The sequence below is a fragment of the Platalea leucorodia genome (genome assembly GCF_965183815.1).
Source record: "Platalea leucorodia genome assembly, chromosome: 3".
NCBI lineage: Eukaryota > Metazoa > Chordata > Aves > Pelecaniformes > Threskiornithidae > Platalea > Platalea leucorodia.
Window position 1 is genome coordinate 125,743,977 of NC_138825.1, and position 25,120 is coordinate 125,769,096.

General features: G+C 45.6%; 1 protein-coding gene across 8 annotated transcripts in view; it reads left to right on the forward strand.

Moving 5' to 3' along the window:
* Positions 1-21,085, forward strand: part of KIF13B (kinesin family member 13B) — a 131,875-nt gene extending 110,790 nt beyond the window's left edge. For all 8 annotated transcript variants that reach the window (XM_082305732.1, XM_082305734.1, XM_082305733.1 and 5 more), the window contains 4 exons: positions 970-1,103; positions 10,025-10,087; positions 11,639-12,659; positions 15,907-21,085. In XM_082305732.1, coding sequence (XP_082161858.1) covers positions 970-1,103; positions 10,025-10,087; positions 11,639-12,659; positions 15,907-16,199 — 1,511 coding nt within the window. In that variant the 3' untranslated portion in view covers positions 16,200-21,085. The remainder of the gene's footprint in view (positions 1-969; positions 1,104-10,024; positions 10,088-11,638; positions 12,660-15,906) is intronic.
* Positions 21,086-25,120: the final 4,035 nt, after the last annotated feature.

The window sequence follows — 25,120 nt, forward strand, 5'->3', positions numbered from 1 at the left end:
TCAACTTTCCGAAAAATGGAGTGAAGTTCCCCCAGCTCCTGAATGCCAGATGAAGCTGAGCTGCTTTCAGAGATGCAGAGAAATTTCTTCTCCAGAGCAATGTCCACACAGTTCTCTCTGTGAATATTTAGCAGTTGTGGTGCAGCTACTCAGACTCTCGGCTATTCCAACTAGCCTTTCCTTTAACTCTGTCACTAGTTCTGCTAAATGCCACGTGGTTAAAGTTGTCTGAAGATGCGGTCTCATCTCAGGAGCTCAATTTATAAAACCAAAAGTTAGCTGGGCTCAGGAAGTGCTATTTGTTATGTGAGTAAACCAGCAAAGACAGTAAGGTCGCTAAGGTTTTAGAAAATAAGCAGCACTGAAATTGGATGGATTATTTTGCAGCTGATGTGCTTAATGTGTAACTGAGAGCGCAGAGCTATATTGTAGTGATGTTTTGTGTGTCTAACTAGGTTTTCTCAAGGCGGGAGTAGTGTAGAAATAATGGCAGTGTGAGTAAGGAGAGTTGAATGCCCCTAACTTCTTTCTTTTTCTTAACTTGGATCTTCTCATCTTTTATTTCTAGTAAGTTTTGTAATTGTTGTTAAAACTGTGGGCTGTATGGACATCCTTTTTCAGTTTTGCTTCTTGGTTTTTTTGTTGTTTTTTCCCTGCTTCTGCAAGTTATAAATCATTTTATGTTTCCAATTGCAAACAACAAGCTTTTTCACACCATATGAAGAAAAAAATGTTCTGTATGCTGGGGCCACAGATTAAGACCTACCCAAATTCATCTGTCCCTTTCAAGGGAGGAGCAAGCACTCAATGCTTTTCCTTGGCTAATGCATTGATCACTGGAAGATGTCATCTTAGACTAAAATGATAAGTTTTGTAATATATGTTTAGGAGGGTTTGGATTGTTGGGTTTTTTTTTCCTTTTCCTTTCCCCAAAGCCTAACTGTTCTCATTTTTTAATTTTTCCAACAGGTATCGGTAGCCTTGCTGCTTCCTATCTGAATCCTGTGAAGTCCTTTGTGCCTCAGATGCCCAAGCTGTTGAAGTCTCTCTTTCCTGTTAGAGATGAGAAGAAGGGCAGGCAGACCTCTCCTCTTGCACAGCAGGTAAAAAATTAAATCAAATAGGCTATGCAGTAATATTGGTGAGTGCTGTTAGACTTGCTGGCAAAGTGCTATTTTGGATGTTGTTGCAGCGCAAACCAAGCTTTTAGTCATAGTAGAGCCTTGTAATGCATTTCCCCTCCATTCTGTCCAGAGATAGTGGAGCTGTTTAAACTTATTGATACACTCAGCCCCACTTGGCTTTTTAGAAGTGCCAAGTACGCTACCAACGTGATTTATGGTAATACCACTCGCAGCAACAATAGTAAAATTTATGAAGTGCACTTAGTGTTGTTTTTCTACTGCCAAGTGGAAAATGTAATTCTATTTTTAATTCGTTATTTCATACACTATTCCCCCCAACCCCTTGCCCCAGCTCATGTCACCTTTTAACATCTTCTGCTGTGTACTTCGGACAGTTGCTTTTGTTCATTCTCTTATCTATTCCACATATCAGAGAAGCTTTTTTTTCTTTTGGATGCTGTGCTGCAAAACTCCACCTGCTCCAGATGTGGCTTCTGTCCTCTGAGCTAATGCGTGGTCAAACAGACTAGAAAACACCACTGTCTTTTAAAGAAAACAGATGAAATACAGAATCCCATTATAAATAATATTTTCTCCTTTATTTGAGAGTCTGTAGTTTATTTATAAGGGAGTAGTCCTGTATAGTGTAAGTCTGGAAGATTTAAAAAACTGTTATGAAGATAAATCTGGAGCCAGATCTCACTTGTTGAGTTTGTGGAAGTCCATTCTGTCCATGCTTTGTTAGCCGTCCCGCTCACTGTGCTGTCATCTTGTTCACGTGTCTGGAGTTCTGGGTTTCTTGTTCACGTGTCTGGTTAACTTAGACCTTTCCAAACCTAAAATCCTCAAGGAACTATTTTTTGTGATAGGATCCAGATATTCTGTTCCGTTGTTTGCTACAACTAAACTTGCCATTATAAGAATGCCTGAGGGTTGCAGGAAGTTGTTTTGTCATTGTAGAAGTACAGTGAAATATTAAATAAATAAACAAACCAAAAATATATACAATAACACTTAAATATTTTAAAAAGTCATGTACCACAGACCTAGCACAAATAAAAGTAAGACAGATTCAAAATATTTTTAGTTTAACTGTTGTTTTATTCTCTACAAAGTAATAAAAGGAGCAAATTTTACTCCCCAATCTTATCTAATTTAATGCTTTACATTTTCATGTTGCCTTTTGCTTACGACAGCCTTAGTGTTGAGACTGGAATCGTATAACCTTACTCATCTATGAAATTTAGAGAATTAAAATTAAGACAGTGGCTTTCTTAGAGGTATTCGGGTATCGAAAGATGCAAATAGGTGCTCTTTACAATTGCAGTGAGAGCCTTTCACAACTTCTTGAATTCTTACTGAATCAATGAGAGCTGAGATTACAAACGAGGCCTAATTTCCTGCCTCTATTCTAACCACCTGTTCCCACTCCTTCCTACTGTGCAAGATCAGCCTTGTATTATTTGTCTTGAAGTCAGTTTTTAAACTACAAAGGCATCTGTTTAAAGAGATTTTAATTTATATTATGGATTACTATGGAAACTCAGGTAATCAGATCATGATTGCAACAATTTTTAATAGGAGGGAAAATGCTATTTCTGCTTTGTTTAAAAAAAATAAAGATAAAAGCTAATAAACAAACAGGAGCGTGTGATGTTTTAATGCTAGGTTGCGTTGGAGAGCAACCTAAGTTTTTCCATGACCGCTGGATCTGTATAATAAAATGAAATCTTAAAATTATTCGCTACTTTTAGTTTTGTAATAGAACAAGTCAGTTGTATTACAAGTTCGCCTCCCTGGTTTGGGAGGGTTATAGATATTCTTTGCAGCTCTGTCAGTGAGGAAACAGAGCTGCTTCGTTCCTGTTAGCAATCACAGTGCATAGAAGAGAGCAAGAATTGAAGGAACAGCCACAGACTTAGCTACAGCTTCTGTGCGGCACGAAAAATAAACACGTGCTGTTGTAGCGAGGCTGGCTTTAAGTTCATAAATATCACGTCTCCTAATCTTTCTTGCTGTTTCTTTATAACGGCCTGGTGATGCAAATGTGGGCAGAAGAGTTTAGCTGGTGGCGGTGACGAATGGCCCTTGTGTTCAGTGGATGCTGGGGCGGCTCTGGGGGTCGGTGTTTGGCAGTCAGCTTTACCACCTTGTCGCTAACCTGCCCGAGCGAGACAGCAAGCTAGTACTTCTTGCGTAACTGTAGTAAACCACGCGATAGAGAGGACACAAAAATGATATTTCTGAGTCAAAAAAAGGATTTTTTTCAGCTGTAATCGCAAAGGAATCTGACCCCTAACTGGGAACTGATGGACTTCTGTTGCTGTAAACAGCAAATTGGGAGAGCTAGGTTCAGGAATAGAAATGACTAAAGGAATGCTTTACAAAGCAAATGGAAAGATCTAAATTATCCTTTCCTGGCTGAAAGCAAACGAGCAGGTATGTAATAACAGATTTTTGAACATAAATACCAAAAAGCTAAGTGGATCAGTTTATTACTTTCTCCTGGTTCATCAAACTACTACAGCGAAAGAGAATTTCCAAAGTTCTTGTCAAGCTCCCTTTTTCAGTGCATATCTGTTATATTATTTGAGAGTACTTAATTATCTAATGTCATTAAAACCCGTTTTTGGAAAAATGCTGGTGAACCGTCTTGAACTACTTGGCTGGCCCAGCTGTTGTATTAAATCTTCAATATGTTCTAGTGAAATTATCAGGGTTAGGTGGCTGTACATCTCTGCAGAAAGCATCAGATCTGTTTTGTTGCGCCTTGTAAGCAGGGTCTTATGGCTAAGTTGATTTTCGTGCTTTTGAGCATCATTTCCAAGCGAGCAGTACTTCACCTTTTTCCAAGTTTATAGCTGAAGTTCATCGTGGCCAAGCAGCTCCCCGAGCGGATGCGTTACCGCATCTCTGATTCTGTGCGGGTGAACAGACAGAGTTCTGATCCCTCCTTCTGAAAATACCCTTTTTCTTTTTTTTTTATTTCAGCAGCTTTTTATTTCAGTCATAGGCCGTTTCTTAGGCTGGCATTAACCTTAAAGTAAGCGAGCACATACAGAAGTTATCTTAACAAAATGGTCTTTCCCAGTGCTGTTTTTGTTTATAGTCAGTGGTTGCCCGAGTTTCAAAAATGCAGAGACATTCCAGTCAAGGTGGTGGCAGCTAACAAAATTGCTGTCTTTGACCTTCGGATGCAAGTTTAGTAACTAATCTGGAGAATAATGAACCGCAATTAATGAAATCTGCTCTCGTATTCAAGTGTGTTTCTCAGACAGCACATAAAATAATTGAAAGAACTTCCTGCTCTCTAATTAGTTAGATTGAATTAATTTGGCATAATAGGATTCTTTATGCAACTAGCAGAACGGCTTCCGATGAAGCTGTTTATGTACCTAAAAGATTGGTTTCTGATGAAGCTGTTTATATACTTTTAAGTTAGAAAATGCCTATTTTCTCCATTATCTGATGCCTTTAAATTAATTGCCAGTAGTCTGTAAATAAAAAAAGCCAACCTTTTTCGATTGCTGGAATTGCTTTTTATTTTCCTAGTCCATTCTTTAAAAAGCTTAGTACCGCAGTGTGCAAGATTTAAAGCCTTACCAAACCTTATTGCTGATGGGGAAAAGTTTAAAATACTTGGGTAAAATACGCAGGTGGATGGAGAATCAGAGTTTCATCTATCCGTGCTTAATTATATTACGTACATGCTCTTGAAGCTTGTCTTTTTTATTAACATGCTGAGGCTTTCATAGTGTGCACCAAGCAGAATTACTGTTCGTTACCTTATGACCCTGTTGATCTCCAGGAACTGCCCGGGTAATTACATTTTAGGGCATCATTGGGTGCTGGCATTAAAAATGTACATATTAAAGTCCAGTTTCTGTTTTTTTGACATTGCTGTGGCAGAAGCACGTTCCTCTGACCAGTGTGCATTTTGGTCACCTTCGTACTCGAGAACCTTGTTGGATGCTCAAATGTCTTTTTGTTAGCACACGGCTTAAATGAGAGGTCTTGAGTCACAGCTATGTTAAAAAAAATAATAAACTATTTGAATTTCCATACGCTAATGTAATTCTTTTTTGTTTTGTGGTATAGAAATGCAGACACGGGACACATGGAGAGGGCAGCGCTCAATATTTTCTCTTTCACCTTCTGATGCAGACGTAGTAATTAATCTTAAAAAATAATGAAATGCAGTTAATGAAAAGCTATCTAAACAGACAAAAGCCTTTTTCTGGCAGTGCATTAAAAAATAAGAGTTTCATGGCTGTGCATGGTGCATAGCATAATTGCTAGAACTGACATCCCTTAATCAAATGTAAATAACGTGGCCTCGGAGAACCTTCTTTAAAATCTCGAAGGCTTTTTTCAGAGTTTCAAATAAAGAATCGTTTGGATGCTATAATTGGCATAGCTCAACAGATCCTCGGTGGCCAGCTGAGCTCATATGTGTCTAGTTCTTGTGACTGACTTGTTAGTGTTTTGATTTCTTTCTGAGTTCAGTTTTCGCTATCATCCTCAGACAAATAGTTTTTAATGAGAATGAGTATGGAAAACCGGCTTTTAAAGTTCTTAGAGCAAACCACTGAAACTTCTTTATGAACTAACTTGGAAATGGTGATGAATTACCCTTTTAATCTGCCTGGACCTAGGAATGAAGTAATTTAACTGCACAGAAAACGGTATGGTTAATTTTGCATAAAGTATATCAGAAATGTGGAATTCAGAAGTATGATTACAAGCTGAAATGTTCCACATACGGGAGGTGGAATAAGAGGGTTTTGTTTGGGTTGGTATTTAAATGCACAGTGTTCTTAGAGAAGAAAACAAACACACACCAAAAAAAAAAAAACAACAAACAAACTTGGACCTGGTTTCAGATCTCCTTTTGGAATGCAGGAGATTTTATATTTGAATGATTAATGACTTTAAAATGATTTTAAAATTGAGGGCAGAGAAGGAATATTGTTGGGGGGGACCTTTTCAAAATAGGGGACCTTTTTTAAAATGGGTTCAGATTTTTGGGTATGTACTGGGGGATTCAGAATTCTTACTGCGTTGCTGTGTATGTCTCGTGGAAGTATTTTATCCCGAGTGCTCAAAACTGATTTAAATCTACATTTAATGAAGCAACTGTTCTGCCCTGCTGCAGAAGTTTCCAATAGCTGCTTTTCAATGGTGATGTGAACGTAACGCTGTCAGGGTGAGAGTCCTTGAGCTCAGCCACTCCTCTCTGCGGATGGTGAAGCACAGACAAGAGCCGTGGAAGTTTTCTGATGATGCCCTTTTAGGATTGCATCAGCTGTAACCTTGGCTAGACCGTTTTTGGAGCTTGGAGGGTCATTCTTGTACACGCTGGCCCAGTCTGTTCCGTTAACTGCCACTGAACTTTCTGCATATTGGGTGTTAACATTGAAGGATTTTCATCCGGTGACGTGAAGTCAAAAGGCTTGGTACTGAAGTCATCAGTCACCATTGTCAGAGGCATTTTACAAAATGTTTAATGACATTGAAGTACCAAATGTGATTTTTCTGAGCTCATTGAAGACGTTGCCGTTATATATATGTAATATATGGGATGAAAGCGAGTTAATTTAGGATTAATTTTGGTGCCTCTATAAGTGGGGTGAGATACACATTGGCTTTTCCTATTCAAGCTCACCAACGTACCAGGTTTGTCTCCAGATTAATCACTAGTAACAACATGGCTTTTGGTCACCTCCAAGTATGTGCAAACTGACCTCCCATCTGACCAGAAAATACCCGCTCTTAGAAATCCTTATAAACTCACTGCACAGCGCAGCAGCTCTTAAGAAAAATACAGTTTTTGTTCTACAAAGATTCAAAGATGCTTTAAAGTGAATTGCTTTCATGTTCTCTCTTACTCCATATTTTGTCAGCTCAGTTGAAGAAGTTGTGCCAAAAATGATCACTGTAAAAGGGTCATGTTTTGCCATTGGGTAAATATATATGCCTAGTTTAGCAGTCGCTATCTACAAAAGTTTAATGTCAGAATTTGGCTCTCGATTCAGAACTATTTTTCATCCAGTCAATTCTTCACAGATAGTCAAACACATTGTTTTCAGTATCCCCCCAAGTAACTTGACTCCGTTTCATAGGAAAGATTTGTTTTAGTACCCTGGCTACCCCAGTGAGGGTGTTTCTGCCCATCTGTTTCTTGTCAACACCAAAGTTGGGCAAGTGCCACTTCTCATAATTGCTTTTTTCTCCATGTTTTTCTAAACATTGCTTGGCAAAGTTATTGTAGTTCTGAGATTTGTCATCCTTTCAGGAGGCGAACTTGATGAGGAATGATTAAAGTGTAACGGTTTTATTTCTTTTGCTGTTTGATATCAACTGGATTTTTAGATTTCATGGATTTACATGCTGTAAGACTGAAGGTTTTTGAGAGATTAAAAAAAACCCCAAACACTTTCCTCTGTTTATGTGTTTTAAAGGGAGAAAAGGAAATCAAAGGAACTGAGAAATATCTTTAAATACTTTTTCTTATTCCAATTCTGAGTGCTTATCTCTGGATAATAATGCACCTCGGAGCGCTTCCCAGAGATGGCACCTGTACTGGGAGAAAATGGGGCAAGAAGATCAAGTTGTGTTACGGTGCCAGCGTGAGAGCCCGGAGCTGCCTTTAGCTCCTGGTACAAGGTCTGCTGAAAAGGGCTGTTTCCCCTGCTGTATCAGTAGCCTGGAAGCAACAAGGGCAATGTTTTTTCCTTCGCACAACCTCTCTGCGATGCCAAAATGCAATGCTTTTAGCATTGGAGCATGGAGATATTTAACTAGGATAATTTGAATTCAAGAGTCTTGGCTTCTCACTGAGGTTCAGCTGCACCTCTGCAAAAGGTTTAAAGTGCTATGTAAGTGCCTGCCTAGGGATTAGCCTTAATGCCTCCTGAGTGCAGATATTTTTTTCATTAAAAGGTGATATTTAATAGCTTGGCTTTGCACTCCCAAGATGGACCAACCCATGGTTCAAAGATGGTTGAAGAGGAGAGAGTAAGTGTTCTGCCAAATACTCTGCTCCCTTTAACACTGTGATAAGCCTCTATTAAAGCTAAAATTTGCAGGGTTTTCTCATAAGAAAGTTAATCCCTCTGCTCTCTAGTCTTTGTTCAAGTCAAACACTTGACTGTTATGACAATTAAGTTATCCTTGCATGTCTGAGTTAATACTTAGGACGAGTCAGAGTACTCGCTGCACCTCGTTGCTCTAAGCTCTCCCTGGACTCGGTCACACGTCAGTACTACAGTTGCTTTCAGGTTAATACTTTTGCCGTAGAAGATTGCCACTTTATTCCAAAGGAAGCTGGAGTTCTGGAGGACGAGGTGTCTGAAAACCACTGGATCATGAGCCCTAGAGCTGTGTTTATTTTTAGGCTTCATTGATTTGTGCTGATTTGGGTCACCCTCTGCCTCCTGGAGTGCATGTCATAGTAAGGATCTCAAAATGCTAATACCTGAAATAGAGCCAGTTTGCTCCGAACCCCACTTCACTGCTGTACTTTCAATTAGTAGGTTTAAACACAAGCAAACGCTCTCTCTTCTGCTTGCTTTTATTGAACTGAGAGCTGGAGCTTTAATGTCTTTACAAAAAGTTATTTTGATCCACAGTGAAGCTGTTGGGTTTTTTGTCTGTCTTTTGTCTTTTTATTTTTTACCTTGAACAACCATGTTTTTATTTAATGTCTGGCAATCTCTGTATAAATAATAGCTGTTCTTCTCCCCCATGTTTATTTCTTTCGGGAACAGGATTAGTCAAATTCCTGCTTTGCTGTACTTAGAAAGGATGCAAGGGAAGAGTACCTTACTCTTCAGCTGGAAAGTTTCAGTTCTTTAGACAGATTGTCGAATTCTGGAAATAGCTGTCTCAGAGATGAGCACTGCCTGCGTATTTCTACAGAAGGAGTTCTCAAGTCCCTTGGAGAAAAAAGAAAAAAAAGCAGACTGTTCCAAAATTGTATAATATGTCACCCTTAAAGAGCTCTTTCCCTGAAAGTATGAACCTGCCCTTGCAGTATGGTATTTAACAGTGCTAAAGGGAGATGTTTCTACCTTTTTCTCCTCTCTCCTTTTCTTCATGCTTCCCTTTCCCAAGGTTCTCCATTGAACTGATGGTCCCTTTCCCTCCTGTGTCAACAGTGCATGACAGCCCAAGTTGACAGCTTAGCCTAAGATTTGTAGTCAAGTGTCACAATTCGCCATTATAGTCTTAGGAGCGTGGTTGTTTCGAATCTGTAACATAAAAGCCTGAATATGAAGCGAGTGAGGGACATTTATTGTCAATGCCTTCATATCAAGCCCCATGCTATAAAAGAGAAGATACCGTTGAAACACAGAAGTGGTTCTTCTGACCCAGGACCAGTATATTGTGATTAGCAAGTGGCACATGAAATCTTCACTCTAGCAGGCAGTAGTGATGCCCTCTTTGAAAAGAGGCTGCAGAGATCTTGTGTCTGGCTTCCTTTTTGAGTTAAAGTGAACAATGCTAAAATCTAAACTGAATTAAGATACCGGAGATGGAGAAAGAATTTTGAAGATGGACTGAAGCTGCGGATTTCACTAGCCAGACCAGCGCCGCCTCAGATCTCTTTGGCATCTGGTTGCTCAGTGCTCTGTCTTTGCCTGAATGCATAAAAGAAAACTTTGTACACTGTGAATTTGTACTTGTAGCTGCCTACGTGCTAAAATTCAGGGATGCCTTGGTTAAAGTTTTTACCCCTTCAGAGTATGTCGTCAGAATGCAATAAAATAGCAATGCTCTGTCCTTTCGTGACAAAGGTTTGCGATTCCAAAATTTCAAGTGTAAGTTTTCATGTTTACCAGTTTGACGATATTTAATCCTTTAAGTGAACGATGCTCTGTTTTTTTTCATTCCTTCAGGCTGTCCCACGAATTATGGTTCAGTCTGCCAGTATTGATGCCAGCGCTCCAAGGATAAAACAGGTAAGCACATCCCAGGACGTGATGATACAATTTTCATATTCACATGCCTGGAAACCAGAGGTGGCAAAAGCAACTGCTGGGATAGCTACTTAAAACCTATTGCACTTGTGCTGTTGCTTCACTGTGAGACAATTAAATGCAGGGGGTGTTGCTGTGTTTTCTTAGGTCCTGGTAAAATCTCCCCTTATATCGCTGGTTACACTTTTATATTTGAAAGCCTGGTTAATCGTGTGATTGCATTAGCAGTTAACTAGCTAAAATTTAGCTGTTTTGCTGCTTTAAAAGGCAAATTGCAAGGCTCTGACGCTTTCTCTAAACAGAATGTGTCTGTTATTCTGAGTGTTGAGCTTCGTTCTCGATTTTACATTTCAAGCCAATTCATGATATCGGCGTGAAAAAAAGGCTCTTGCTAAGCTGGAGAGCAAATAGACCCTATGATCTCCCACAGTTCAGCAGAACCTCACTCTTATGAATAGCAAATCAGCTTTCTCCCACTGTGCTTTTATTGTCTTAGCAAAACGTGTGTTATCTGAACGCTTAAAAGGGAAGGCCCAAAGAAAGAGCAGAGCTCCAGATTCCGTGTATACACTACCCTCTCCGTAGAAAAGCTAAAAATGTGTCTTTAATCTGCAGGAATATTTCAAAAAACTTTTCTGTATTACATTTCACTTAGCAGTAGCAAGCTAGCCTTTGGTTCTGAAATTCCTGTAATTCAATCAAATCCCTCTTTCTTCAAATGCCGCTTACGTTTCCAGTGGAAGAGGCACTTCAGAATAAGGTGAAAATCCTGTAGTTTGGGACACTTAACCACTAGATGGGATAAACCACAACATTTTGAACAGTAAACAAAAGCCTACACCTGAGAGTTAAGATAGGATATGTACAAATCTGCTGTCCTCCAACCATGTTTTTTTCCCCTTCATATTAGCAGCCTCCTCCCTCCCTCCCAAAGAGATTTAGAGACATCCTAATCTTTTAGAGTACATGTGCTGGCAAAAGATATTGATCTATCAGATTTAGTAAACTTTACAGCCAAGAAATACATCACTAAAATGGGCTGTTAATCTCATGAGGTGCAGTTAATTTCATACTCTGAAAGTGTGTGGTGCTGGCGGCATTGAGGTGGGAATGGCATTTGGAAACGGGGACATAAATGACAGTTTAGTTGGAGAGGCATGATTTATCAGTCGTGAGAGTTAAGCCAAATAACTGTGAGAGACTTATAGATCATGGCTCTTTCACATTTCATATAAATCCTGCTATTCAAACACCAAATGACCATTCCTGTAATATAAATAATTTTTCAGTAAATATTGGGGAACGTATTTCTTTTAGTCGACACTTTTCTTATTAATGGAAGAAATGAGCTGACAATCCTACCAGGTTTGCAAAGCTGACTTCAGATCAGCTTGCATCTTTTGGAGATTGCAGCTACACAGGGATTTAGATAAGCTGGAGGCCTTAGTACTTCCCAGAGGCCTTGTATCTGTCCTTTTTGCCCAGATAGTTTGGATAACAGAGCTCCACAGTCACTGTCCTCCTCTGTTTCAGATGAACCAAGAGGAAGTAGGGAAACAGCCATTGGAAACTGCAGTGCAGACATCTGAGGCGGACAAGAGTCCGGAAAAGCCCCCCAAAGTGCCTTTGCAGCAGCCCACGGGAGACGCCCAGGCGCCGGACTCCCAGGAAGGACCTCCAAGTCCTCTGAGCGAAGCCTCCAGCGGGTACTTTTCTCACAGCGTCTCGACAGCCACCCTCTCTGAAGCCCTTGCGGTGGGAAGTGATGCTGTAGCTCAGCCAGGGGGTCAAACGCCTGCAGTGAGTGACTTCCCAGCTCCCGCTGTGGCTCACGTCTCTTCTGACACGCCAGGGCACTCGGACAGTTCTTTGGAAAGCTGTCTCAGTACTAAGAGAGAGAGTCAACCCGCCTTCAGCCTTCAAAGCACCCACGCAAGACCTAAGGACAGCACTGAAGTGAATGGAAATGATGCTTTGAAATCAAAATTTTGCGCATCTCCTGTGACTCAAAGTGAGCAGGCAAATGATGCCTCTGTAGCCGCTGATGCAAATACCTTTCTTTCTACCTCCACTCCAAAGAAGGAGTTGTTATCCAAACAATCAACGGAGTCAGCAGGACAAGCTAGGAAAAAAGAAATGGCTTCTGGGTCTTCAGAACTGGGGTTTCCCAGACCACAGATTCATCCTGACCAATTGTCCCAGCCGAGCGTTGCAGCCTCCCCCTTCAAAATCCAGAAAGTCAAGACATCAGAGCTGAAGTCCTTCACAAGCATACTGGGGACAGATCCCACGTGTTCACTAAACACAGAAGAGCAGCAAGAAGGAGAAAAGAGCACGTCCGCTGCCCGTGGACTGAACCATAATGGATCAGAGATGGCAGAAGAAAAACTAGAGGTAACTTCTGACTCCGAAGATGCCAATGAAATTCCCGAGTGGCTGAAAGAGGGCGAATATGTCACAGTTGGCGCAAATAAGACGGGCACCGTTAGATATATTGGGCCCACAGACTTTCAAGAGGGAACATGGGTTGGTGTCGAACTGGATTTACCTTCAGGTAAAGTATGATCTAGACCGGGTGTAAAGCAGACAGCGTGTCAGAGTTTGCAGTGTTCATTTTAATGCTACTTTTTGATGAGGGAGGGTTCATTAGCCATTACTGGGTGCATTTTGAGAAGGGAAACGTGAAAGATCTTTCCCTGCCGTAATCTTTTTCCAGTCTGCCTTTGTAAACCTAGTCTCGCTGACCTCTGACTGAATCGTGTCCCTTTTCAGTTATTTCATTGCCTTCTTACAGTGGAGGTAGGAATCAGAATTGCCTTTACAATGCAGCTCGGTAAGTATGTAGTTGCAGGAGTGTCGTGGTTTAACCCCAGTCAGCAACTGAGCACCACGCAGCGGGTGGGATGTAAAAAAAGTAAAACCCGTGGGCTGAGATAAAGAGGGTTTAATAGGACAGCAGAGGAAGAGGAAATAATACTAATAATAATGATAAAAGAATATACAAAACAAATGGTGCACAATGCAATTGCTGACCACCAGCTGACCGATGCCCAGCCCGTCCCCAAGCAGCGATCGCTGTCCCCCAGCCAATTCCCCCCAGTTTCTATACTGGGCGTGACGTCCTACGGTATGGAATGGCCCTTGGGCCAGTCTGGGTCAGCCCCCCTGGCTGTGCCCCCTCCCAGCTCCTTGTGCACCGGGCAGAGCACGGGAAGCTGGAAAGTCCTTGACTTAGTACAAACATTGCTTAGCAACAACTAGAACATCAGTGTGCTATCAACATTATTCTCATCCGAAATCCAAACCACAGCACTATACCAGCTACTAGGAAGAAAATTAACTCTGTCCCAGCCGAAAGCAGGACAAGGAGATATGCCTTGTGTCCAAAGGGTTCTTTTCTGGGCTTCTGCTCTGAGGATAAGAGTGTCCAAAGCGCAACAGGAGTTGTGGAATTCAAATAAGCAAAGGAACATTTAGGCTAAATAAGACGCAAAGTCTCCTAACAGGTTACCTAGTCTCTCACAAGCTATTTTAAAATAAGCTGTAAAATTACAGAAGACTATTTGTGTGTGCATACCTATGTATACGAAAACCAGTAGGAAATAATCATACATTGACTGCCCAGACGTACAGATGATTTAAGGTTGGTTTCAGCTTCTCATGTCATTGCTGTCTGACTCTTACCTGTAGAACTGTAGACTTTGCAGAATTTAGGCTCCAATACATACTTTTTTGGAAACTAGGGTGCTGTTCCTGGGGAGGCTGTATTTGTAGGTGCTGTTGTAGTATGATGCAGAAAAACAGCGACTTCAGCATAGGCCCTTTAAAGTGAGGGCGATGAAAGAAAGATGATGTCTGGCATTTGTTCTCTGCTGGAGCCCCAGCTTCGTCACTCCTTTCCTCTGCAGGTTCACGTCCACTTCCATGGCACTCGTTTTCTCCAAGAGCAGGCAGGATTGGGGGAAGGCAGGGCATGCTAGTGGAAAATTCAAGAGACAAGCAGTAGATACCTCTGCCTTTGATGGTAAGAGGGTTCGGTTTCCCAAGAGCACGTAAAGCTCCTTATTTAAATCCTTTTAACCAAGCTGTAGCATTCCAGGTCTGCAGTGCAGGCTCTGTTTGGTGAATCAGCACGTCCCAGGGAGTTGCCCACGCTCGTCTCTGCTGCACGCTTCCCTGGGATTGGAGCTGTTCACCAGGATAAATACCGTGTCAAGGATCCAGAACTCCCGTTAAATGAGCAGTTATCTTCCCTGCGCATGGTGTGCTCATAAAAGCTAAACTGGGCGGTGTGTTTTCAGCTGGTTTCAGAAAACTCTCTGGAGTTTGCCATCCTGGAAAGCAAACTGTAGCTCTCATCCCTTTGAATGTTGTAGACCCAATTCTCAGTCCTGAATTCATGCCTTATTTAAAAAAAATAAAAATATTTACTTACAGATTCATTTCAATTTTGGAAAGTCACCTTCCCGCCCTGTCTGGCTACTCTAGTCCACAGCGCTAATTCTGTTAAGCTGTTTGCACATACCCGGTAAGCATCAGCTTCGCTGTCTGTGGAAGAGTTGAACGGCTACAAGATTTTTAGTCTGTTGAGGACCCAACTCTGATGTTACTGGATATTTTTTTCCCTTCTGTTTCCACACGGATTAAGCCCCTGATTTGTCAGACTATAACTGGCTTCTAGCACATCTGGAGCTTCACTTGGGAAATACGGTCACAAACTTGTGTCTTTGTCTCACTACAAACAGGGGTAGAAGTCCAAGTCCTCGGCCACGTGAGGGTGTATCGGACGCAATGCGGTAATGGTGGTGAAGAGAAGGAAACACCCGTAAAACAAAAGGGGTGACCTTATGTCATTTAAAGAGGAGTTGTGTCTTTTTGCATTCCCTTTACAGATGGGAGCAGTCTCTGTGCCGGTACCCAGAACAGTGATTGTGAGAATTTTAAATGATCTAAAGGGAGAAATAGAAAGATCTGAACAGCGTCAGCATAAAGAAATTATTCTTTCTGTTCTGCGGAAGTTTTATGACATGGAAACAGTAACTCCTCTCAACTTCAGAGTCTCATCAACTCAGAAAACCAAAGGCTCTTTTAAATGGTTTTTTCCCTTCCTTCCTTCCTGATAGTTTGCTAATGCATCTATTGCTGAACTGGTTATTTAACACTTAGAGTCGTTAAGGTTGGAAAGGACCTCTGAGATCATCAAGTCCAACCTGCCTGGTCCACCTGTAAACCATGTCACTTCTGATGAAATAAAAAAATTCCCCTCAATAGCAAGTGGGGAGGGAGAATAAGGCGGAGTGTCCCGTTCAGAGTAACCGTCTCCATGCAATGGCTTTGCTGGTGTTGGGCAGCCAAGCGTACTGGTGGCACTGGAGCACAAGCCGGCAGCTAGGAGCCACCTGAATCAAATCCAGCCTTCTGCGGTCGCAGGCAGCTCCTTCCTCTAATCTTATAATTTAGCAAGTTCAGATATAAAACCAGCAGATGGGTTTTTTTATATCTTCACTCCTGTGGAAAGGCTACTCCCGCCTCTCTACTCCTCTGGTAGTCAGACGACTTGTCTTTATATCAATAAGTGTATCGTAGCGATCTTCAGATTTGTTTCCCTCCTACCAGCTTTGTCCTCTAGTGCCCATAGTGCTTTCTCCTCCTGGGGGTTTACCTTCACAGTGTGTGTATAGGGAACAGTCGTTTTCTCAGCATTTTCTTCTTGCTTTCTTCTTCTGGTATCCTAGTAGCACACCTTACGCACAGAATAAAAGCCATTTTGTCTATCATCTTTCTTTCTCTTCTTGTCAAAGGTAAGAACGATGGCTCGATTGGAGGGAAGCAGTATTTCAGGTGCAACCCAGGCTACGGATTGCTCGTGAAACCAGGCAGAGTTAAAAAGGCGACGGGACCAGCAAGACGGCGGAGCGCCGGATTGAGGTTGCAAGGAGGAGCCGCTGCTGAGAACAGGAGGAGTGGCAACTTCTCCGGGTCGGCCTCCAACCTGGCTTCGCTCACAGCCCTGGCAAAAGCAGAAGGAGGATCAACGCTGCGACCGGAGAAGAGCCAGAAAAATGCGGAGAACAGGAAATCTTGGGCAAACTGAGGCAGCCCTACCCACCGCAGCAAACGCCGTGCAACGCAGGCAGGGGAGCAGATCTTCTGGCTTCGGGAAGCTAAACCAACCATGTGAACTTCTAGTTTGTGGCAAACACTAATGAAGGTTTTTTTTCCCCTCTGCTTCGGGTGATTGACATGTTAATTCTTCGCCTTGTCATGGTGCTGGATCTACGTCCTTCGTTTCCTGTTACAAACTGTGACGCTTCAGGGTGTGAGTGATGGCAGCCGGTGAAAGCTCGTGGCGGTGGGTGGGTGTAAGCTCTGCTCTCTTCCACCTTTCAGAGAACGAAGAGAGGTGTAAATTGTTCAAATTATGGCATGGCTTTCCAATAGCTACAAAATACTACCCACGCACCAGTGCTTTTCTCGGTGTGACTGGCAATTCTCAAAAAAAAACCAACCCAAAACCTCCCCAACATAACAGTTCTTCTCTAATTTCATAAGAGCTGTGTCCATATCGCATAATACATGGTGACAGGGCAAGGTTATGATGATTCCAGACAGGCAGAGAAGTGAACATAAAACTTTATTTGGAAACAAAGAAGCCCCAAACCCCCTTTATTTAAAAAAACAACAGCTCTTTGGTTATGTGACCTGGGAGCAGTGCCCGTTTTGAGTACTGTCCTGTTGTCCCTCTCTCCTTCTCTGGGAATCAGCAGAGTCTTCCTAGCTCATTTGTTGGGAACGGGAGAAGGCCCAGGACCCACTCTGCAACGTTTTCGATCCCTTCTTTTTAGGAAGGAGGGGAGTTGAGTGAATTTGCTGTCTGTAATCGATTTCACGTGCGCTCTCACCGTGACAGGATCCTCTCTCACTTGCCCCAAAGGGGCAGGACCTTCTTCTCGTTGGTTCTGTCCTTTGGGCCAAGAGGATTTTTGCGGAGATAGCAGCACTTACGTGCTTCGATGTTCCCACCCAGCCTTTGGAGATGCTTGGATTTTTACCACTTATGCAAAGCAGAGGGTCACTGTCCTTGTAACGGGATTAATCCAGTCTATTTATTTTTATTTATTATTTTAAAATATGAAACGTTTGCGCTTTACAATCATCCACCGCCTGACGTTGCACAGAGGAGCTCTACTAGCACCATACCCAGCGTCGATCCAAAGAGGAGGTGCCTCCGTCGCCAGCTAAACCGTCCCAGCGGCGCAGGAAAGCAAACCTGGTTGAAGAGCTGAAGAGTCGTCCCCGAAACAAATCTCTCTTGAAAGTGGGAGGTTTGGGCTGGCTTTTATAAAACTTGATTTTATTTGTGGTAACCCTTGCTAGTTTTTAACTGCCTGTGGCACAAATTCCCTATTACTGTACACGAGTGTATATGTACATGTGCACGTATCCACGTACGCGCGCTCATTTTCTAACAAATCAAGAAAGGCCACAGACTTTTATCTTCTGAGCTGTTTATATCTTGTTTAGTCATCACGGGGGGATTGGACAGCTTGAGCAATAGACGTTTTATCTACGTGGGGAATATTTAGGATGCTAAATTAATGATTAAACTTTAATATGTATCTAGTCGCTGCCCGTGCTGCACGTGGGTATCTAAGTGCCTTAGCCATCTGGTTCAGAGGTCCAAGGGAAAGATACATTGTCATCAAAGGAGATAGGGATGCTTAGCGAAGGAGATAATTATGCTGATTTACTGTAATTAATATCATTTATGCAGAAGGAATAAAATTAAAATAGAAACTAATCTGTAGCAGAAATAAGTGGGATGGGTTACAGTGCAGCATGCATAGTACTGCCAGGGATTCGTATATCCTTTCAGCTTTGTGTAACTAGTTTCAGTGTTTCCTAAATTTTCGTAAAGAAATCTTAATATAAAATGTACAGACCAGCTTTTAAAAATATTTTTAGGGTATAGTTTTTCCTCCTTTTCCTTTGCACGAAGCTCCTGTCCATTCAAGCCAAGACGATGGGAGAAATGTAGTAATGAATAATTCAGACACTGAAATCCTGGTTTTTAAAATTACAACTGTTTTTATAGACACGACTCGTGCAACAGCATCTTGCTGATGAAAGACCACCCGCTAATTAATACGGTGTGTCTTCTACTGCCTTGTAAGTTTTCCAAAATCCATCTTCACCATTTTTCTAATTGCACTTTGTTCTGATGTGCTGCAGAAAGTTAGCTAATGTGAAACAGCCCCCTAACTGATGGTTGGTTTTTATTTAGTCTCGGCATTTCATTTATTGGATTTAGGGATATGTCTACAACTTCTTGATGTTTGCTCGGTGGCCCCTTTGGGGGAGATACGAAGGGAAGAACCTGTCCGAGTCCTTTTGAAGCCTCTTTTCTTGCACCGCTGTCTCTGAAGACTGGAGTTCTGCGGGACCAATGTAAAGGTATCCAAGTCGCAGGAGTGAAAGGGTCAAGCAGAAGGCGGTTGGGTTAATAGTTCACTATTTATGCTACCCACCATAAATTCCTCTGGCCGTATTTGTACGACAGCTCCGAGCACATCAGGACGTATTTCAGTGTTTGCACATCTGGAGCACACGGTGGGAGGCTGCAGTGACTGATAGGGGATGGATTTCCTCTTCCACCCGCCCTCGGTTGCGTTACAAAACCGTGCTGCGCGTGTTTAGAGGGGTATGAAACGCGGTCTGAACCAAACATGCTCCCTGCCTCCTCTAGGATAAATTGTCCTGGAAGCAAACGTCTTAAATATGGCTGGTATGTTTTGAAACATGGTGGATGATGAGCGTGACGAAGTGGCTCTGGTAACAGAGCGCCTGGTTGACTTTGGTGGAGGGAGGATTTTACTCGTAGCTCTCTTGGTTTTTACCGTCTCGTTTGACTGTTGAAACTAAACCTCTCCTCAAATCCCACCCTGACACCTGCCCCCAAAATGAAGCCATCCTAACCGCATCGCCCCGACGCGGCGCAAGCTCCAGAAAGCCAAACAAATCAAATTCGGCCACCAGGACGTTCTCAGAGGACTTCTCCGACTCCCTCCTGCTCACCCCAGCTTTCCTGGGCACGTCAGGTTTCTTCTAAAGATATTTTCCAGGATTTGGGCACAGTGAGTGCACATCCCTCTACTCAAAGCCATCTGTTACTTTGCACCAGCTAAGCCAACTAACCAGAAGACAGTTTAAAACCATAATGAAGGTAATATATATATATATATATATATTTTTTATTGGTAACAGTAGAAAAACTCTACGCTCAGCAGAAAGGAGGAGGTGCTCTTAACTGGAACCGCCCAGCAACTGCAGCTGGCGCGTTAATAGCTATGCATATTTCCCAAGATTTTCATGCACTTTATACAGGGAGGAAGAACGTTTAACGCAGGAACTGTAATTCGTAGCGGGCATCTGCTCGGTGGTGCAAGCTTGCTTTCTGCATCCCTGAACCGTGGATGGGTCTCAGATTCTGGGTGTAGAAAATGGTGTTGGTGAGTAGGAAACGTAACGGTCCGACCCGGTGTCCGCAGCTCTGCAGTCCCGTCCTCCGCACGGGGTGCGGGGCTCCGAACCGCGGTCGCGTTTTGCTCCGAGTCAGCCAAGAGGATGGTATTTTTTTGAAGGAACTTTTTTGGGTTTTCTCAAACCAAGCCAAGACTTTTTCCTGTGTGATGTTCAGCTCTCTCATGGTGTTTTGATCTCTGTGTCCGAAATTACACCTTTTCAGTTCAACGGCCGTGGCTCTTTCCTGTTTAATGATGTAGTTTAGTTGAGGAAAACTAATAGAAACAAGTTCTGTGTGGTAATACTTCCCGAGTCCTTAAGAAGAGTTTTGTCAGTGGTTGAGATGGAAGGCGGGGTGTTCAACACCTCTTTGCTCTCCTATGAACCAAGAAACCCCCCCTTGTTCCTGCCTGTCCGTCGTGAAAACCTGTACGAAACGAGCTCGGGTGTTGTACAGACCTGTTCGTGCGGTAACGGAGCTGTTGAAGAGTCTTTTCTGTGTTGATGCTTGTCTTGTCCTCATGCTGGTACTGCCAGTTCTTTGCACAAGAAGTTCAGTTTTCGCAGTGCCTTATCCCTGGATCGGCCGCTAAAGCAGCGAGGGGCTGGATTTCATCCCGGCCTCGAGGCTGCCCAGCTTTTGGGAACGGGAGATCGTGCTGAGTGCAGGTGCAGACTGCTCACACTACAAAATCCTCCTGAGCTGGGGTCACAAATAAGTGTCTTGTTCCTAGATCTCCTTTATCCATCTTTGCTTTGGTTTCTGCTCTCTCCGCCCTCCTCCTAAACCACCATCATATTTTTCACCCCCAAGAAAGGCTCGGCTGCTGCTGTCTGCCCATGAGCCCCCGGCTAGGCTGGGTTCAGCTGGCGGCGGAGCCTCCAGGCCTGGCCTGGCTAAGCCTTGTCCTGGCTCTGGCATCCGAACGCTGCAGCGGGGAGAAGAGGGACGTGGCTTGGGGCTCCTCAAACCCAGCGAGAGGGCGCAGAGCGGTGGGGATGCGTTAAAGACATTTCCCCTTCGCCGGCCTTGCCCGCTGGCTAGGAGCGCTGCCCTTGTCCGGCAGGAGACAGCAGCTGCTCCCCCCCTTGCCTTCCCCGCCAAACTGATTTTGATGCCGATACCGGAGCCGCGCTCCAAGCCGTAACGGGCGGGCTGTGAGCCGGCGCCTTCCCGCCTCCCGTCGGCATCCTCGTCGCCGGTGCCGAGCCTCCCCGGGCTTCGCGTTTCCACCGCCGTGTCTTGGGAGAGCCTTTCCCTGCTCGTCCTTCTGTTGGGTTCTGTAAATGTAGTGGGTCTGTATATAAAGAGTGGCCATTCACACTGTGGTATTACCTGTCGATCGGTGTACTTCAAATGAGCTAAAATCCAAAGAGACTTTGTAATGAGCTGTAAAGTTTTTAATTATTTCTGTACAATACTAAATTAGTGTAATATTGTATTATACATGCAATGCAGCCTGCAGTACCTAAATAAACATCTTCTTTAGAGCCGGTAAGTCTGCACTTTGTTAATCCCGTCTGCGTCACCAAAGGGTTTAGGTGCATTCGCAGCCCTGGGATGGGGTCGCGTTGCTCGGGGGGCTGAGATCTCCTTCACACAAGACTTTGGCCCTGTTGCCTGCAGTTTAGGGCCCTCCCCACCGATGGCGGAAACCCAAGGCTTTATTTAATACTCACGTTCCCTATCATTGCGCTACATAAAAGCAGGTGGAGGTCTGGTCGTGCTCCCCCGCGCTCCCCAGCTGGTGGGCGTCAGACTGGACAAGGGGTTGTTGCTGCCGGCCCTGCCCGTAGTCGTTGCTGTGGTTTTTCTTCCCTCTGCTCCTGTCTTCCCCTGCGGCTGTAAAACCCGGCTGCTGGCAGCCCCCCAGAACGGGGGACGTGGCCCCGGTGCTTTGGGGACAGGGGCGCTGGCTGCGATGGGGTGAGTTTTGCAGGGAAACTGCTTAAAGCCCCCCTGGTTAGCGGGGAGGGAGCTGGGATGCGGATTGCTCCTTTGGGAAAACCAGATCAGACTGAACTTTAGTGCTAACACTTATTTTAACGTGATTGCAGCCTGGTGTTACCGGATTCCCCCCAAATCGTACAGATGAGGCAAGCAATGGATGAGAAGCGGGGCTGCTCCAGCGAGCTCTGCGTCGGTTTGCACCGGCCACCGCCGAGGGGAACGGCGCCGGGCTGTCCTGGTTAGGGATTCACAACAAGAACGAAGATGTGAGGCTGAAGAAATGATTTATTTTATGATTGGGTGTCCAGACTGAGTAGGAACCGTGAGATGGTCTCAGGGTTGTCCAACCGCTGGTGCGAAAAATAAGAAACGTCCTCCGAGCAGCCACGCGCTGCCTGGAGGCGTCGCTGCCGGGGCGGCAGGAGATGGCAGCGGTCGCTGGCGTTACCCCGCCGACGGGAGGTGCAGCACAGAGGAAGGAAAACTGCAAATTCGTTTCCTTCATGGTCAGGGCAATTTGTGTCCTGCGGCCTAAAAGCTTGGCCATGGCTCCTGCAGTACCTTCTGCAGGGACCGGTGGCCTGCGGGTCGGGAAGGCCACCAGGACGGTTGTGTGGCTTAGGTCTGGGTGGAAAAGCTTTGGCTCTTACTAAAAACCAACAACAAATCAAGCAACAAACCAAACAACAAACCGTCTCCCGGTTGCTCATCGGGGCTTTCCGCCTCGCGTGGTCCCACCGCGGCGCCGGGGACCCCTGGGGAGCCTCCTTCCACCGATGCCGCTGGCGGCGTCTGCCTTGGGCTGTGCCACGGGCTGGGGCTTCGGGCAGGGTACCGAGGGGCCGGGCAGGCGTCTCTTGCAGATTATCAGTGTCGCCAATTAGTGTAATGGAAGTGAATCAGTAAACTAAAAAAAAATAATTATAAATTTAAATTAAAAGAAAACCAAGGCAAATTACAAATCCCTCAGGTCGCAGCATCCCTCCCAGGCCCTTCTGCACCAAGCAAGCGCCGGTTTCTCAGCGAAGCTGCCCCGTGCCCCCGCCCGCTCACCTCGCTGCTCGCGCCGTGGCCCGAACCGCGTGGGCCGGCGCTGCGGGTTGTCCCTTTGCCGGTGCCCGAGGAGCGGCCGTGGTGGCGGGACGGGACCTGCCGCAGGCACGGAGCTGCCGGTGAGTCGCGCCGGCGCTTAACGCAGCCTCTCGATGCGCAGAAGCCTCGCTGAGAGGCAGGAGCGCTGCCGACCACGGCCCCGCGCGTGGCCGCCGCGCCGTGCCCTGCTCTGCATCTTCCACCCCGAACTGACCCAGCGCCCGGCGGAAAAACGTCTCCTCTGGGAGCCCTGCTGCTGCCTCGCACGTCAACGGGCCCCGGGCGCTGCGGGGCCGGGGGCTCCCGGGGAGGTTCCTGCCCCGGGTGGGGGGTGATGCCCTAGGCACGGGCGCAGCGGGGAGGTGGGCGCTGCGGGGAGGTGGGCGCTGCGGGGAGCCCCGCCACCCCCAGCCCTGCCCGCTGAAACGGCCTCGGGGTGACGAGGAACCCAACCACGGCCTCAGGCAGCAAAACGTCCTTCAAACTCCCTCCCTTGCTGACGGTGTTTCCCTTCGCTTGGGCAACGTTTTTCTCCAAAATACGGCTTTGTGTTGGAAACAACCGGCAGGGTTTGCCTTGGGGTTTTGGGTGGTTTTGTTTTATTTTGATTTTTTTTTTTTTAAGCAACAAACGTTGTGTTGATTCCACAATCCCCGCTGAAAGTCACTTTAGCAAAGGATATTTTTATCGGTGTTGTCTTGCAATCAGTGCACAAAAATACCGCCGCCTTTTTTTTTTTTTTAAAGCCACTTCCCTTTCATGTTTTACCTTCTGAAAAAAAAAAAAAAACTCTTTGGCTGAAGCACAGGAGCTTTTTAAGCGCTGTCACTTTGTTCAAACCTCGCTCTTCCCGGAAGGCGGTTGTAACACCTTCCCCGCACCGCAGCCGCGCTCGCCTCTCTGTTCTCCAGCCAAAGCTGGTTTTTAAAAGGCACCGATCAAAACGAGCAAGAAAATAAAAATAAATAAGTAAAAAAAAAAAAAAAAAAAAAAAAAAAAAAAAAAAAAAGCCACAAACGATATACCTTTCTCCCCTGCTTTCCTTCAAATTAATACCCCTTTCATTGGCCTCGCTTGTCTTCAGGCCCGTTGCCGCAGCAGGGAAGGCAACCGGCGCTGGCGGCGGCCGAGGCGCGGGCGGGTGCCGGGGTCTCGCCGGGGGCCTCTCGCCCGGCCCCGCCTGAGCCGCGCCAGGAGAGGCCCTGCCGCCAGCCGGGCAGATCGCGAAGGGGTTTCTGCTCTCCTTTGGCCGTCGCCCTCTGATGAGTGCTTGGGTTGGTTTGCTTTCTGAGGATGCACCCTGCTCATCCGCTTCCTTAGGGAAGAAAAGCCCCAAGTGGGCTGGAAGCGGCACTTTTTGCAAAGCGCAGGTCTCCGGTGGGGGGTTTCTTTGTAAAATCTCCAACGGGAGCTTTCCCCAACGCGTTCCCCCTCTCCCCTCCAAAACAGAAGAGCCGGGGGACTCGGTCGCAGCGTTACCACCTCCTCCGTAGCGGCCGAGTTGGTCCCGTGGGTCGCCTTATGATGGAAATTAGAAGGAAACGCAACGCGTTGGGGATTAACTTGTAAAGAAACAAAACCCAAGGAGAAAAATGGCTCAAGAGCTGGCGGTTCGGGGGGCTCAGCCGTCGATTCCAGCTGTGGAGCCAACACTGATTTACAGCATGGTTCTTTTTCCCCCCACTTTTACCGTTTCCTTTGGAAAGCCGGGAGGCGGCGGGGCCGTGCGGGTGGCGAGGGCCCCGCGGCCCCTGCGGGTGGGTTCCCCTCCCCAGCCTCCTCCCTCAGCCCCCCGGCGAACACGGCAGATGATGGTGACAGGGTTTGAGCCCCTTTTCCCCCCCCCCCGTGATGAGGGGCACACGAGGCCCGAGCCGAGAGGTGCTTCCACCCAAGGCTGCTCGCTCACTGCCCGCAGCTCCGATGCAGCCAGAGTTGCCCAGCCCCTTGTCCCGGGGGTGGCCATCCTGAGCGAAGCCCCCAAAACCCCCTCAAACCCTGCCTGCCCACGCCGATTTTAACCACTGTCGCAGAACCCAGGCACCATTTCAATAAAGAAATCCATTTCCGTGGTATGAAGACCCTGTTCTGCCACCCTCCAAGTCACACCCAGCCACTGCAGCAACTCCTCACCCCCCCCAGAGCCTGGCTGGCGACCCCGAGATGCTGAGCACAACCAGGCCAGGGTGAAAGGGCGGCCAACGCCGCCTCCTGCCTGTGCTGTCTCAAAAATCACGCCTGTACTCGTCACTTCGCCAGCTTTTGGGTTTTATGACCAAGCGGCCCCGACGGCCGCTCCCCGCCGCCCCTCAGCTCCTCGAGCGAGGGCCCTGCTCTGTTGGGACGGGACTCGAAGGAGCTCGCGGCTCCTGGCCAGGGAGGTTTCCCTTGGTCATCACGTTATCGTGACCAGTACCTTTACTTGTGAGGAGCCCAAGTGCACTCAAAGA